This window comes from Anomalospiza imberbis, chromosome 3 (genome assembly GCF_031753505.1).
Source record: "Anomalospiza imberbis isolate Cuckoo-Finch-1a 21T00152 chromosome 3, ASM3175350v1, whole genome shotgun sequence".
Lineage (NCBI taxonomy): Eukaryota > Metazoa > Chordata > Aves > Passeriformes > Viduidae > Anomalospiza > Anomalospiza imberbis.
In genome coordinates, this window is record NC_089683.1 from 42,264,349 (window position 1) to 42,282,175 (window position 17,827).

At 34.2% G+C, this 17,827-nt stretch overlaps 1 protein-coding gene across 5 annotated transcripts in view; it reads left to right on the plus strand.

Annotated features, from left to right (window-relative positions):
• The window catches only part of GRIK2 (glutamate ionotropic receptor kainate type subunit 2), a 354,225-nt gene that overhangs the window by 120,394 nt on the left and 216,004 nt on the right, over nucleotides 1-17,827 (plus strand). For 4 of the 5 annotated variants that reach the window (XM_068184153.1, XM_068184149.1, XM_068184151.1 and 1 more), the window contains exon 4: nucleotides 1,862-2,119. In XM_068184153.1, coding sequence (XP_068040254.1) covers nucleotides 1,862-2,119 — 258 coding nt within the window. Of the gene's footprint in view, nucleotides 1-1,842; nucleotides 2,120-17,827 lie in introns of all 5 variants that reach the window. The other variant, XM_068184152.1, reaches the window with a different exon arrangement.

Sequence of the window (17,827 nt, forward strand, 5' to 3'; positions counted from 1 at the left end):
GCTTTAGTTCAGAATCAGAGGCTAAAGGTTAACACAAAATGGTTCATTTTATTATGATGGATCCAAAGCAGAATTTTAACAATGAAGTTTAAGCATTTGACTCATTTTTGTGGTTCATTATCATGTCCATTAGTGAGCAGGCAGGCACTGCATCAAAAATAGCCTGTTTAGACCTCAACAAATACTTTTGAAGTTGAATATAGATGAAATATTAATGGCTTCTTAAAGGTACTATATGAATAAGCAACCTTGAAGGCAAGATGATATTTCAAAGCTACTGTTTCAGTGAAGAATAATGTAAATGCAACAAAATATCCCTCAATATTCTAGGAAAATTGGTATGCATCTGATAAAGCCAGTGCCATATTAAATCACGTGTGAAAGCATTGCATTATTCAAATCTCAGAAAGAGGAAAAAAAAAAGTCCATTGAAAAGCCATCTGGTAGCTATTGCTGTTGTTAGTGATCCCATTTACTGACATTTGCATAAAGCTTGTTGATTACTCTTAGGAAGGGCAATATTAGCATAAATGTTTTTTTATTGAGCTAGTCATTTAGGCAACACACCGAATAGCAATGAAGATCCTGTGTGTCTGACAAGTTTATTTAAACCACCGGTGTTCTGCAGCAATAAAAAGGTGTGCCAGCATAGTTTCTGGAATGCACTTGAAAGACTTAGCAATATTTTCATCAAGTTGAAAAGAATGTGCACAGCAATTAATTTTGAATTGATGAGAAAAGCAATGCAGCAAGATGTGTTTCTACTGCTTGTTTCCTCAGCTGTCAGGAACATTGATGGTGGAGTAACAGAATTAATCAAACCCCGTATAAATTCTCATGTCTTGTTTGGTTTTCATTACATCTCTCTACCAAATGAGTTGTTTTCCCAGAAGACAGAGTCTGTTTTTCAGAGCTGCATACTCATAAAAGTTATGCTTGTGGTAGTGAATGAAATAGGAGCAGGGCATTGGCTGAAACTCTGGTCTTCAGTATTGATTATTCTTTCCTGCCTTCTTTTTGGCATGTCCTAACAAATATTCAACAAGATGATACTGGAGTATGCTGTGAGAGATGATACAGACCAGAGACTGCTAATGAACAGTACAGGTAGGGCCACACTGTATCAGAAAACAGGAAGATGAGCCACTTGAATACAGCAGTATCATGTCAGTGACTCTCAGTACCAGTTTTATATACTCATACAAGTATCGCAAAACTGAGAATTTCCAGTTTTTAAGAAGGGACACAATTTTTTTTCACTGAAAGACAGCAATTTAATTTTAGGGAAAATATTGGTCCCTAAATTGTACTAGCCAACGTGCCTATTTCAGATACAGAAATTCAAATGTCCATTTTAATGAAATTAACTCTGTGCCTGATAATTAACTGTGAGGTACTTCACATGTAAAATTTCTGAGTAATTAGGACCTTAATAGAAATAGTGTTGATTGACTGAGGAAGAAGTTATCACTTAAACAACCTAGATTAGGTTACTGTCCTATTCGACCCTTTTCCAAATGTAAGATTCAGCTAAGTACAAACCTGTTTTATTTGTCAGTACTTTATAAAAGACACATGATTGCTGTCCTTTATCACTTCCACTGACATAGGAATGTTTAATAAACATAGCTGAGGGCTATTTAGAGGTTAAGAGTCAATATTCATCAGTTTGTAATGAAAGCTTGGAAGCATATTCTGAAGTTGAAATGTGTAAGTGAAAGTGTTACACAAGAAGGGAGCTCTGTCAGTAAGACATGGAGTATTTCATGGAGTGCCTTTTGTTTAATATGAATTGTGCAATACCTTCTGGCACACTGCCTTTTTTCCTCTCATCATTGACAGACTTCTGTCTCCTCTTCAGCCTGCGATCAGCTGTCCCTTGGGGTGGCAGCCATCTTCGGACCATCCCACAGCTCCTCAGCTAATGCCGTGCAATCCATCTGCAACGCCTTGGGAGTTCCACACATCCAGACCCGCTGGAAACATCAGGTGTCAGACAACAAGGACTCCTTCTATGTCAGCCTCTATCCAGATTTCTCTTCACTCAGCCGTGCCATCCTTGACCTTGTGCAGTTCTTCAAGTGGAAAACAGTTACTGTTGTTTACGATGACAGCACTGGTAAGGCCAAAGCATCAGGCTGTGTGCAGATCTATTCACATACACAAAGAGAGGGAGGAAGGGTGTCACTCCTCATATTTCATAATTTAAGAAATCTTTAATAGTTTGCAAGAATTTTACTGGTGAGGCAGTGTATAACAAACAATGTGCACTTATTAGCATAAGTATTCTCATAAGTATGCTTCCGTTGCTGAATTCTGTGTGTTTGAGCTCACAGCTGTCAATAAATTGGTCACACTCTGTCTGTGTTTTCTGCAGTGTCTTAACAGTTGCTAACAGCTATGTCTTTTGATTTTACTTAAAACTTAAACTTGGAAGAAAAATATGGTAACTTGAAAAATACACTAGTGTGCCCAGTGAAGTAAAAAGCCTAAATTCTGGTGCTGCTTCTGGTGTTGGTTGAGTTTGAAAACAGATGCCATATTTGTTTGGAATTCTAGTATCTGTTTCTTTAGATAGAAGTGAAGAAGGAGCCTGGTTTCAGCTCCTAGCAACTGGACCAAAAGGAAGTTTCGAGGCTTGTTTTACAGATGACTTACAAAAGTTAAAAACTAACTCCTGACTTTTCAGCAGAAATATACTAGGTTATTACCTTTCTCTTAGTCACCCTAAAATTTGTTTTGCTTTTCAGTTTCACCTTGACAGTGGTACCTTTGAAAAATGCTGTAAAACTTGCACTTCATTTGAGGTCTAGTGGTGGTTAGAAGTAAGACCTTGGTTAAGGAGAAAATATCACTGTAATAGAAGATACAAGGAAAGTGCTTGGCCAAAGATATATTAAATTTTATAGGAAATGCTGCTAACTTCTTCCATGCTGGTTGATCCGTCATTGTCAGGAAAAGAGCACAGGGAGCCTTAAATTCTTCTCGTGGTTCACTGAACTGGAAGGCAGTTGATGTGCTCATTACATGATGCTACTCTCTATCCAAATCTGAAATTAAAAAAAAAATAGGATCAAGAAACAATGTGAGGCTACCTGTAGGGAGGACTAACTCTGCTAGATAAACAGCAGTTACTGCAGCAGGACAGAACCCCTGCTTGCTGTTCAAGCTCAGATAAGACGCATGTGTAGCTACCAAAGGGTAAGGAGGATGTAGAGAAGATGGTGCATAAAAGTCTTTATAACTGATATTTTAATTTATGCCTTTTAAAAAAATGTAAGGCAGTGATGTTTAGAGGCTGCATCACTACAAGTTTGTTGGCTGATGTTACAAAAAGTTTCAGGTAATCAAACTTTTGATTTAAGCTTTAAAATCAAACTTTAGCTTTATAGACCTAAGACAAGCAATATGTAGCTTGGTTTTTTTTTCTAAATTTTTTTTGTATTATTGTTCTGAAATAGGAAAGGGCATTAAATCCTCAAATTTTTACCATATGATGATAGAAAGAAGACAGTTGTGATGACAGAGTTATTGATTTATGTTTGTGTAACTTGGAAATATTTCACCTTGATTAAAATCATTTTGAGCCTATTTTTTCAAGAACAGATTACCTCTTAAAACAGTCAATTCAGTTGGAAAATTCATATATTTTAATACTTTGAAACTTTGCCCAATAATTTCAAGAAATTATCTTCTGTCCAAAAAAAGTTAACGAAAAAAATACTTCATATTTAATGATCTCTCCATATCCATAGATATGTGGTTGACAGCCTATGTCAATAAAAGTGTTTTGAAGCCAGGACATAAATAGAAATGGGAATGAAAATGAAGAAGAAGGTTGTCTGGTATATATTTTGATCTACTTGTTCTACTTGTTATTACTGTTAATATTTAAGAGAGGAAAAACCACAAGCCTAACCTCTTTTAGAACAATTTAAAAATAAATTTCATAATGAATTAGTAGATTGAGTTATTTACTCTATTTGAAAAGCATAAAGAATTGTTCCAGTATATAATATGTTTAAAAATATATTTCTTTCTGGAGTGGCCAGGCCCTTCATACTGGTTGTTCTTGTAATCTCATCTACAATATTTTTTTTGATTTTCCCTTGAAATCTATTTCTGTCTGGAGGCAGAAAAAATTAACCAGTTTTAAAAAGGTTATCCTCTCTCATTTATTGTGGTGTTTTCTGTAAAGTGAATTTAAATTCTACTTTTCAAAGAATGTCAACTTCTCTTTGTTAGTAGCGTCTCCTATGGATAATTCGAGGAATTCAAAAGCAAATGATACTGCTGGGAAGTCCACAGCATCACCTGCCTTTGAAATACATACAGGAACAACTCTTAGCTATGAGAAATTATTAGTCTTAAAGAAACAGATTTTATATCTGCTGGAGTTCAAGTGCAAACCGGTGCGTTTTGAGGCAGGGGAAGAAGAACCTTTTGAAAGGACCTTTTGTTGCTTGACCTTGGGAAGTGGTACTCTCCTGTCATAGGATAAGACAAATATTCAGTTTTGAGACTAGGACTGGAGCTGAATATGATGTTTCAACTAAGATTTAGAAATTGTGTTGTATGACTTGTGCCATTTAGACTTAATTTCAAATCATTAAAATGAAGGCAATAAAGACAAAATATTTATCACTGTTTATGTCTGTTTCATCCATTTGATCAGTGATTCATTAATGTAAAATGGTAGTAATTCTTAATTACTTTCTCCTTTGTTTCTCTTTTAATCACCCACATTTTGCACTCCTTTATTGAATGGTTTTTGAGGATGATGATGCATGCCTTTTTAAATGATGGCTTTAGAGCTGTGGACTTCCCTTATCTGAATGGAAAATTCTCCAAAGGGCATCCAAGCTAGGACAATATATATGTTGGTATAGCAGCTACAGTGATAAGTTAATTGCTAAAACTAATATTTTTTGGGAGATTCATATTTGCTTTATATATTTTTACTATTATTGTAAACATGGATACAAAGGCAGTTGATACTTTTATTATAGGGAAGAAGAAAAGGTATAGAGCATGCATAAACTAGATCTGGATACTTCTCCAATAAATTATGAGGGCTTTCCCATTTGTCAAGATCCTGCAAGATTGTAGGTTGACTCTGAGGGAGAGAATGATTTCATGTATCCATTTAACTATTTATATTTCTAAAAATGTGTTTATCTCTTTAAATGTTAGGGCTCAGTTTTATGACTTTTCTAAGGAATTGCTAACATTTTGTAATAATGAAGGAGAGATAGGTCATCTGCTTCAGAGCTAAAAAAAGAAAAATAGTGTCCATGTTCTTCATCCCCTCAGTGTGGGATATATCTTCTAGAGTAAAAACGAATGGTAAAAGCTGTGTGGTTACTGAAACTCTGCAGCCAGTAAAAGCCCATGTTAACTCTAGAGTCACTCCCCAGAGGTGTGCTAGACACCAATACTCTAAGTGCACCGTTCAGCTGTCCCTGGACAGCAACATCATGTCCAACTCTATTTAATCCCCCAAGTTTCTACCTTGTATGAAGGAAAGCTATTTATGTGACTGATCCATGTAAGTGTATATGCAGTCTTTCATACTGTTTTTTGTGTCATTCAATTCACAGCGTAGCTGCCTTCAAAAAATTAATATGAGGTGTCCCTGCCTCTGAGGACAGGATTGTAACTAGATGATGTTTAAGATTCCTTCCAACCCAAACTATTTTATAATTCTGTGAGATGTATGAAATAAATATTTGTATTTGGCCTGGATCTAATTTGATTTGAGGTTGGGTGGTATGAAGATGGTACAGGGGAATTCAGTGCTGTTTAGAGCCCAGTTTGAAATAAGAGAGAAAATTTGGAATCCCAGTCTCCCTTTGTAATAATCTTAGAGATTACTACTAAGAACAGCCATTAGTTTGTTGTCTCCCTCATTGAATCATTTTCCCTTTATTCTCAGAGAAGGAATAGCTGTACATCTTACTCCTAATTTGAGCAAAGGCATAGGTTGTTTTTAATGCACTGTGGGTAGCAACTAGACCCTGGCCCATGCTTTATGATGAAGAAGTGACTAAGTCAGAGAAGATGAATGTCTTCAGTCCAGCTATTGCTCCTCATGTCAGACTGAGCCTCAGAGTACTGGTTTGTTCTGTGCTGATCAGACCTGCCTCGTGTTCAGGAGTGTGTAATGAGGAATGCAAGACAGCTTGCCACAGGAGAAAATAGAGGTTGTGCCATGCTGAAATAGGTACAGGGAAGCTTCTAGAGGGATATTATCAATAACAGTGGAGTGAACAAAGATCAGGCTGGGTACAGTGTAATAAGGAAACTATACAAATAAGGTGAAGTGGATGAATAAGCTAGAAAGGTTATTTCTACCTTGACTCGGTAAAAAGAGATGCAGTTTTTAAGAGTGGGAGTATGGTAATAGAAATAAAAATGAACATAGAATGGAAAAAGATTTTAATATTATAATAAAGCCTCTGCCCTGGTAGTATTTTATGGAGTAGGTATTGTGGCACTAAGTAGATGAGTTTTATCTTTCAGGGAATTAGAAAGTGTGAGTCCTTTTTTTGTGTATCTCTGTTTTAATAGTCCTGCACTTACTTTCATTATTTAAATTTTTTAATGCATTAAATAATAGCTACTTTCTGCTTCCTTCTATAATTTAATTTCCTTTTTTTCTATCTCTCAAGACTTTTTTTTTTTAATATAGCCCATCTTTGTATGGGCAAAAAAATTGTAATAGGGCTCTAAAACATTTTTCTTGCTAAAAAAGAGAAAATTTGCTTCCTTTGATAATTTTAAATGGAAAAGAATATTCCTTTTAACTAGGATTTAATGTTAAAAAAAATACAGAAACAGACAAAACCCCAGCAATCCCCTCCCCCCAACAAATATCAAAACTAAACAAACAACAACCAAAACACAAATCTAAAAACCTCCTAGCAGAATTTAATGAGAGACTGGTTACTTTTTTTTCCCCTTAAAGTAATTTATGGTCTCTTTGTTAATTAAATTCCACTAAACTGTCCCTGGACACTAATTAAATACTTTCAGATTTACAGATTTGCTACAGTCAATTGTCTTTAAGAAAGAAAAGTGGAAAAATGACAATGTGTTCGTCATCTGCATGTCCTAATGGATTTAATTGGTCTCAGAACAATAAGTTGATTTCAAATACATATTCTAATCTCTGTGCTGAAGAAAACAGACTAGACAAACTGTAAATAAGTTTTTGAACCTTACACAATTTAAAAAAAGGGAAAAAATATGAATACATGAATAATTAGATGATGAGCTGTTAAATTAAAGTGGCACTTGTATAGATATCAATATATTGATACTTTTATATATCAACAGAACAAGTTGATATAAACAGGGTTCTGGATTTTTTTTCTTAATTAACTTTTGTTTTGGTCTTGAATGAATGAGTATAAACACCAAAAATCTGTTACATCTATGAACAGAAGCCAAAGTAAATGCTGAAAAATTATTTCAGAAATAAAAATGTTTTATGTTGGTCTTTAGTTCTGAATCCTGTGCTTAAACTGAAATGAAGGAAGTTGAAAGATGTCACTTTGTTGATATATACACTCTAGTATGCAGGTAGCATTGATTTGTGAAAAAATGACAATTTCTTTCTTGGGACCAGTATTAGAATTCCCATTATCTAATTCCCACTGTATTTGGTGTTATTTTGGCCTCACCTTGATTTTGTGTGCAGATCTGGCCCCTACAATTAAAAAATATTATTAAGGTACTTGAATGTGTCTTGAGTAGGCCAACAAATCTGGTGAAAGGGCTGGAAGACGTGATGTGCTATGAGGACTGTGGGCTTGTGTAATTTGTGAAAAAAGAGACTGAAGGGTGACTTCATTGCTCTCTGCAGTCTCCTGAGGAGGGAAAGCAGGGAGAGAGGTGTTCATCTCTTCTTACTGATATCCAGTGACAGAACATGTGGGAATGGCTCAAAGTTTCATCAGGGGAGGTTCAGACTTCATAGTAGCAAGCATGTACTTATTTATTTATTAAGAGGTTGGTTAAACACTATAACAGACCACCTAGAGAGGTGGTTGATGCCCCCAAGCCTGTCTGTGTTTAAGAGGCATTTAGACAACAACTTCAACTTGCTTTAACTTGTTCAGCCCTGAAATGGTCAGGTATTTTGACAAGATGATGGTTGTATATCCCTTCCAACTGAATCATTCTACTCTAATTCTCTAAATAAGAAGTTTTATCTTATTTCCAGGTATCTTACATCTGTGGTTTGTTATAGTTGGGGTATTTTCTTTTATCGTGTGCTACGATTGCTGAAGGGCAGCCACTTTTGCCATTAATATAATTTTAAATTAAGAGTAATTAAATACCTTGTGGGTGACGTGGATGTGGGATGATGGCAGGTGGGAAATATTGCTAAAGAATTAAGGAAAAAAGGCTTCTAAGTACACAAAAAGTAAATTTATTCTAGGGACAAAATTTCTCTTGAAGGAGAATATGTGTAGTGCACTATAAAGATGAGAGATACTCGATACTCGAGAGAACTGGCAACTGAGAAGACGAAGAAAATGAGTTGGTTTGAAAAGGCCTGATTGTCTCTGTTTCTAGATAAATGAATTAAGCAACATCTCAATTTACATGAAAAGTTGTTCTCCTTTATAGACATATCTCTATAACAGTGGTCTATTCTGAGAGAGAAGAAATCAGAGTTGAGAATGCTATATTTGAAGGTTTGAAACTGGTGTAATAACAGTGCATTTCACCCCAGTTTAGAAGACAAGACTTAAATTTTGGTGATCTATAACAGGAACTTATAAACTGACATGACAGGCATGAAGTAGAATATATTTCAGTTTTGAAATTTTGATAATTTTGAAAGGCAAAGTTTGTTCAAGAATAGATGACAGGCAGAAATAAAATGAAATTTCTTAAAGATAATCTGGGGTGTTCAGTCTACAGTACAGTAGAAGAAATCTGCGGGGAGCAGATGAAAGAAAGCACACAGGAGTATTATTATTGTGATTTGCATTGCTGTGGACCAACATTCAAAACAATCACGAAGTCATTAAAATTAAGCAGACAAGGCTTTTACTTCCCATCCTTCTAGAATCATCTAACATAATTAACCTTATTTGTTTTGATATCAAAAAATATCTCAAACCAGGTGTTCATTGGGAAAGGAAATATAGAAGGACACAGCTGTTAAAACAGTCTTAGAAAGAGGTTATAATATATTTGACTTTTTTAATACTGAAAATACTTGTGATATTTCTGAAACTGACTCAATGCTTGGGAATGAAAAATAATGGTTTATAATTAGGAAAGCACAACGCAGCAAAATGTACGAAACAGAATTCGAGAAAGTGGTGAGATTTTTAGGGTTGTCCTGTGTAGGGCCAGGAGCTGGACTTCAATGATCCTTGTGGATCCCTTCCAAGAGAGTATTCTACAACTGTATGATGATTAAGGGAATATTGTTAAAACTGTAATTTCTCCCAACAGAATTAGTTGGATTCTAAAATGAAGAGTAAATAATATCGAACTTGGTTAAAAAGAAGCAACAATTATCCAGGAACATAAATTTTCAAATCATTGGAGCAAGAGACTTCTGAAAAACTTTAAAATGAGGTGATCTTCAGTTAATTATTAACTTTGAGAACATATGGATGGTAGTCAAAATTCAAGAAGTTTGGGTAAGGTAGGCAAGCTCAGGTTCATACCAACTTTGATATTTGTCCAGATTTTGAAGTACACTTATCCTGGTTCCTTGTGTTTAATTAACATCTAAATCATCTACCTATTCCACGCAACTTCCTTCCTAACTTGGGACCTGCTTAAAATTGGGTAGAATAAAGTGAAGTTATAGTTTGAATTTGTTAGTTGGGTTTTGTTTTTTTGGTTTTGTTTTGGTTTTTTTATTGTTGGTTTGGGGTTTTTTTGTTTTGCTTTGTTCTGTTTGGTTTTTTTTGTGGGTTTTTTGGTTGGTTGGTTGGGTTGGGGGTTTTTGTTGTTGCTAGGGTTTTTTTTTTTTTTTTTTTTTTTTTTTTTTTTTGGTTTGTTTAGGTTGTTGTTGTTATTGTCATTTTAAATAGACCAGTTAACTGGATTTCTATTCCTGGGAAAAAGAACCCTGTTTACTTGTAAGCACTAAAAAAGTCTCAAAGAGTTAAGTTCGCTGAAACTCTGAGGTTTCCTTTATCAAGAGCAAATAATGTAAAACTTCCTTCTTTGCCAGGTCCGTGTGCCTTGTGGGCAAGGAAAAAAACAGTTGATGTGATACATATTGAGTTAAGAAAGCTAAACTGTTCAAGTTGACATTCATATACACAAATTAGAACCATAGGTACTTTAGCAAGTATCAAATGGATGCAAACAAGGAGTAATAAACCTAAATATATTGGTTACAGATTACTGAAAATATAGACTTGCAAGTTTAATTTTCTGGTGTGAAGAGCATATAAATTACATATGCAGGTGGCAATCTCATAAGTTACAATACTCTAGAAAATATAATTTGTGTTAAAGTATTTTGATAGTTCTCTCTCAAGTATAAGACTTGGTCACATTGTGGATAAGCCAACAATGGTATTATGAGGAAGAAAACATAACATAGACTTCAGGTGTCTGATCTGAAATTCCATATGTAAGAAATTCCTAGGTAAAATTTAATCTGCATAAAAAAAAATCCTGGTCACATTTTATTACATTGCACTTTGCAGCATATCTCAAGAAAGGTAGTGTTCTCAAGATCAGAGGTTAACGAAAATATGACCTGGGAGGAGAAGACTCTAAAAGTGCTCCTTTTCTGTAGGGGAAGTGTTACTTTTCTGTAGGGGAAGTGTACAAAAAAGTCTTGCAAAAGGAAACAAATATACTATCCTTTATGTTAGAGAATAGTTAGACACATGTTTAAAACTGTAGCAGAAAGGATTGAGCTAGGAACATTTAGGTTAGAACAAAATAACAGGTGTCCTTGAAAGGCTATGGAAAATCAACCTCATGAGTTTGGTGGTTTGTTGGTGTTTTTTCTGGGTGTTGTTGTTTTTGGGTTTTTTGTTTTTGTTTTTTTTTTTTTATTATTATCATTAATTTTTATTCTTTAATTTTTTGCAACATCAGTGTTTTCATACTGATCTTCTTAGGCAGAACAGAAAAAGAAAAGACAGGTAAGGGTAACCTTCAAAGGTCTCTATCAGGACTATTAACTACCACTGGTGCTGACTAATGTCTCTATTAAATGTGCAGAAACATTAAATTGTAAATGGATATTAAGTTATTCCACTGCCATTGATAATGATTTCTCAAATTGGATTTATATTTGTATTATGTATGGATGAAAACTGCATCTGTGGGTACTTTTGTATATTTATAATGTTTTGACTTGTGCAGTTTTAGCTAGCATTTATTCTGGTTCTATGAAGCAGATGCAGAATTCAGAGTACTGGTTGCTTATGAAGGGCTAGGTAGGTATCTTTTCTGCAAATAAATCAATTTGTGTATAAATCCTGTCAAAGATAATGATTGGGGTGGTATAGCTTAGCACAGAATGTTAAGTGGAACTATGCTTGTTCATTTCTAATTTGTGCATTATCACTTAATAGTTATTCAGTGTTGCTCTATTGGAATAAATGAAATGAAGGTTATATTTGCCAATGTGAATAAAGCAGACTTGAAGCTTCCCATGCATATAAGCTGGAATGGCATGTAGTCCTGTTCCACATCTTTTCAGTCACCAGTTCAGAGAGGTTACAGCATTTGTAGCACTTTTATTGAACATTTCTATTGAGGAAAATAGACTTTTAAGCCTTCTTTAATAAATACAAGTTTGGTAAAATTATTGTAATTAATAACACTAATAATTTGGACAAAGAAGAAATATTATCCTGAATGATTATATATTCAATAATATCTTTTAAATACAGAGTGTTTCAAGTGCTGTGCACAGTAGTTTCAAGTGAAGATTCAATTAGTAGTTATGTGATAAACCTAATTGTGGTATTTGGATGTGGCTGGTTGGTGAATTCCTTTACTAAGACAGTTATTGCACATTTTTTTCTGTAAAGTCCAGGAATATTTTTCTAATGTTATATGAATACATTTCTAGTATGGAGGATGTTGTGAAGTTAAAATTTCACTTTCAAACACTTTTAGTCTTTATGTAGATATTTGAAATTACTTTAGCTAGTTGTCTGAAGAAAAAGTGTTCAGTTCTGTAATTCCTTTATGGTAAATGACCCTGTAATTATTCTTGGAGAATAATTCTATAACAAGTTAACAAAATGCATGATTCCAGCCCATCTCTCAGGAAAATCTGTTATTACAGATCTCACCTGTATTTTGGCCAATAATCGAATTTGGACTTACTGCAATAAGACTCAGTATTACAAAAAAAAAAATCTATGGATTTAAAATAAATAGATTTTAAAAATACATAAGGTGCTTTACAGTATTTTTCTATAGGCCTAAAAACAGAGGTGGAGGTAATATTTCCATAAGGTATAACAATAAACATATTCCAAATAGTGCTTTAAATTGTTTTGCTATTGTGGGTTTGAATAAACTTAAGAATTTAAATCTTACGGAAAATAGCTTAGGGAACTTCTGGTCAGAAGAACTGTTTCTTTCACAAAGACTAGAAAAATTTTTATTATGCCTAAATACAGAAAAATGTGATAGGAAAACTAAGTGAAAGATGAAAAGCGGAAAACTGAGACAAGATCAGTTTCACATTCTTGTATGGGGCATACATTTAAGATTTATCCAAACTGAAGTACAGTTTTACTCTTATTTCAGTATTACATATTTTATCCTCTGGTTGGGAGAACACTGTGAAATATACTTGTGATGTCAGTCCCTTTGTGACTTGCTCTGCATCACTCTCAGTTCAAATATTACTGTCTTGATTCATTTCAGCTTCAGTTAAAGAGTTTTCTTCTCTCTTGCACTCTTACTAATTCCTGTTCATTTAAGAAAAAATGAAACTGCTTTTGTTTCCAAGAGTAAATGTGCTAAGCTGCTGTAAATTCCATCTGAGGATGTTCATTTATGCATCTTTTCAAGCTAAGTCCATTTTGGAATTGCTAACTTGTTTGTTGCTTCTTTTATCATTGATTCTGACATCTTTGACAAAATCTTTTATCCTTTGACAGTAGTATAGCTCTTTTTTTCACTCTTCACCCTCATTAGACTGCACTGCTGATACATCATCCACTTGAGGGATCATATTTCATACAATTATGATAATTAATTTGAAATGTTCAGGACTGTTAATTCTTATGCTGTCACCATCATAATACTGAATTAATGCTAAAACTTTATGAAAATGTTCAAAAATGCATTTTAGAAAGCAGAAAAACAATAACATTGCAAATCAGACATATTGTAATAGAGCATTTGACATATATAAATATCAAATGTAGCTGGAGATTAGAAAAAGATGGCAAATCTAATATACCAATAAGGCATAATGTTGTCTTAATTTTCAGCATTTCCTTCAATTATGTTATTTTTTCTTATTTTTTCACATATAAGATGCAAATGTGAGGAAAGGATGGACAGGACTCTGAGTTTGTTGTTTTTTTTTTTTTTTTCCTAGCTGCTGTATCCTGCATCTGATAAGTACTAAGGTGGCATGAAAAAAAGTTTTATGGTGATCTTCAAGATCAAAACTGTTCCATGACCTGAAGGTCTTTTCTGAACTTTAGTAGCACATTGATTCCTTCTTGTGGAACTGTATGGGATGGGGTAGAGGGCTTTTTTCACTGCAGTACTGCAAAGCCTTTATTAGAAAAGAATTGTTACTGGAAATAAGCTGAATTGGGATTGGCTATTTGCAACTATAAAAGATGTTTGCACCCATGTTCTGATGTGCTTGCTTAGCATATTTAAGGAAAACAATAAAGCTGATTATTGCCTTGCTCTTCAGTTACAGCTGGTTATGCTGAAACAGCAGTACAATGGATTTAACATTCTGATGCTTAGACCCAAGATGCAGAAAAATTAGGTGATTTGCACAGTATCAGAATAGAAATCTTGACTGTTAATTAAGTTAAACCTGGATCCATGGTTTTCTTGTTCAGTGATTTTTTTTTAACCCTAAAGCTAGTCTATATTCTATATATTCTATTTTAGTAATTTCAACTTCAATATTAGTCATTAATATAATTTTAAACTAAATAATTGTTTTAAAATTATTATTTTTTAGTCTAAAATAAAGGAAGATTGGGATTTTAGTTACGGTTGGTTTATTTTTTTCTGGCTTAGTCTAGACACTTTAAATTTTTTTCACAATAAGATTTGTATTTCAAATGCATATACATACATGCACAGGTATATGTAATTAAAAATATAGTTCTGCCTTTATTTTTTTGTTTTTTTGCTTTAGAAGGGAGAATTTTTCTCAGATACTGAGAATTGGAACAGGCTGCCCAGGGAGGTGGTGGAGTCACTATTCCTGCAAGTTTTCAAAGAAATTACTTGGCACTTAGTGCTATACTTGAGTTGGTATGGTCATCTTTGGTCAAAGGTTGGGCTCTATGATGTTGAATAATGTTTCTATGATTCTGTTCTATTACACAGTCTAGGAAAAAAAATCAGAAGAAAGCTATCTAGCCTGAAATGTTTTCTCTGACCATTGGCATGGTTACCATCCAAAAGCTGGTTTTAAAAAATATTTTCAGTAAGAAATAATGTAACTTTTATTTGCCCTCTCATACTTAGTGGTCCAGAACTGGGTTTTCAGGGTGACTAAAATTTTTAGTTAGTGATATATTCAAAAGAACTATATTACATAACCCCCCCACCCTTTCCTTCCCTTTTCTTCAAGAATCCCAACTTGATCAAATTTTTTTACTAAAGCATAAACTGCTGCCGTGTAAATTCTTTAAATGTGTATGTATAGCTGAAAGGCCACATAGGGGAAGTGTGGAACTTGGAACTTGGAACTTAAATATGATAGAACATATCTATATATTCTAAGGTTATTCTGATTTATAAACAGTGGTTCTTTCTTCTCTGAGGAAGAGTTTGGTAAGTAGTCACACTGTATGGTTTGATAAGAAGATAGGGACATAGGTAGCTGGACATCGTGCTCACTTTATACATCTGCACTTTTTCCTGCAGAAGGAAATAATGTCATACAAATACACCTCTAGAATCCATTGAAGCAAATACTACTATTATCATGGATGACTCCTGTGTTTTGGCTTGCCCTCATGGATCTAATTTTTAAATTTTCAGCTAAAGACATTTGAAACAGAACAGCTATACTTTTTACAAAGGGCTTGTTAAACAGAATTTTCTTTGGCAAAAATTTTTTTGAAGTCAGTTACCAGACACATTTCCTTCTTTTTACTGATTGTTTCCCTTGTAGAAGTCACGTTTAACAGCAAAATAAGTCAACGTAATACTAGTTATCTTTGAGATCCTCTTCATGTCACTGCTACTAATCATAGCACATTTTAAATACTGACAGTTGCAAATGGCATCAGACTCTAATGCATTAATATTTGTAAAATATATACATGCATACACATGTACTATTCTGATTGCTCTCCAATCCTTTAACTACAAGATTGAAAAATCCTGCTAAAATGTTAGACTCTAAAGCTGCTAATACAAAGCTGCATTAATTATGTTTACTGTTAAAAGACAATTGGTTTTTTCTGGACTACATATCTTAGAACTTTTTCCATTAAAGACACCATTTCTACTGTATTTAAATGGGATTAAATATAACTGGTGATCATTTTAAGGATGCTTTACACTGCTGGAATTAAGTGAAATGATCTTAATGTAGTAGAAAAAGCTCACTATGAATAAATATGAAAGGTCCATCAAGCTGTCTTTTTCCTTTGTGTCTGTTTCCTCTGTGCTTTTCTTGATGCTGTTGCTGTATTAGATACAACAGCACAAAGAACACAGAACAGCCCACTGTTGGAGAGACCCTACCCTTTTTAAGCCTTTCACTAGAGGTGTTTTTTTTTGTTTTGGGTTTTTTGGGTGTTTTTGTTTGTTTTTTTAGTTGAAGATGATAAAACTAAACTTTACAGTTCATGGGTAATTTCTGCAAGTCATTTTGCAGCAATTAACTGTTCCAGTTGGTGTGAAATATTCTATCAATGCCAATAAACCAGCATTCTCCTCCCTTCTACCCATATGCTTTTCAAAACCCAGTACACAATGAGATTTTTCTGAGGCATAACCAAAAAAACTGGGCAGGGGGGCTGTCAGGGAAGGAGAAGAGTACAGAGAGGTGTGAGAAGAAACAGCTTGCTAAAAATAGAAAGACTGCTTTCTGGTGGTTCTGCAAAGCAGTATATTATTAGTTTTGAAAATTTTGACGTGGTTAAGACAAGGAGTAGCCTTTGAAAGAGCATTAGTGTTTTCTTACAGAAAAAGGTTGATGTGTTCAGCCTATTGCAAAGTGCATTTGCTTGCATTCTTCCTGTGCAGCACAAAGGCAGCATTAATGGAAATGATAAATAGTTTGATGAGCAGGCCAGGTGGCGTAGCAATGGCCTGCAAGACTGCTGAGCTGGAGACAGGTTTTAAAACAAACTTGGGGTTCTTGCTTCCTGGACTGGTTGAAGTTGAACATGTCGAGGAGGTAATGTGATTGATCTCTTTGGAGGAAGATGCCAGCTGGAGAGCTCACAAACTGCTCCTTCAGGATTCTCCATAACGATGAATTGATGGCAGCTTCTGAAAAGAGTTACTCACACCGCACTCTTCCCAGCCATTCAGAGGTAGGGCTCTATCACAGTGGCTGCTAAAAGAAGGAATTGAGAGTTTGAAGGGACAGGAAAAAGGTGTCCCTGGTGAAAGAAAATGCAGGAAGTACATTCCCAAAATGCAGCTATTATTTCTATACTGTTGTAAAATAGATTTTTTTTTTTAGTGGCTTATACACACGAAAGGTTGTGCTCTGTTTTTTTTGAGGTTTTTTATTTCTTTTTGTTTTGGGTTTTTTTTTTTTTTTTTTTTTTAGGGTTTATTTTGGGTTTTTTTTTTTTTTCATTACACACAGGTCTTGTAAATCCTAGTAAAGTAAGAGGTCACCTTTTCATCTGAGGACTGCAATTCATATTATACTTTAAATCAATTATTTAAAAATTATTCTAGACAAGTGCTCATTTAAAAATATTCTAGATCTCCTCAAAATCATGGTGAAGAAAGAACTTCTTTTGTTTTTAGCTTCATAGTCCTTGTAGTTCTTGAATTATATTCCTCCCTTCATTGGAAATTCTGATTCCTCTTCTTATAAGCTACATATGAGTCCTTTTGAAACTGTCCCTTACTGATTCAGAAACTTTTATTTCTCAGTACATGACAGCTTGTTACTTTTATCCTGCATAACCAGCTTGTTATGGCATTTTTTCTGATGTCAGACAACAGCAATAAAACTTTGGTATTATCAGTAGCTCAAGAATCATAGTCAATGTGTAAATATGTTTGTTTGACCTGAAATGACCAATATGCACAAAGGATAGAAGGGTAGAAATTGTGTCCCACAGACAAAATGCACATAGTAGGAACAAGCAATCTTCTTTGAGTCTTAGGAATCTCAATCATCCAGATGGAGAAAGTGAAAAAATCGAAGAAATTTTGGTAACATCTAAAAATGAAAGCAAACAATAATTTGTCTGATTTCACCTGATGTATTCAGGACTAAATGTTAAAGAGACTAAATAAGGTAGAGCTCATTTTTTGTTACTCCAAGGAATTAGTTTTACTGTAAAAAGCCTTTAAAATTTGATATCTGATAGCTGCAAAAAACTGAACTCCAAACAGATTGTTACTATAAAGATAGGGGCACAATTTATTTATATCCTACTTGTATTGCCTAGTTAGT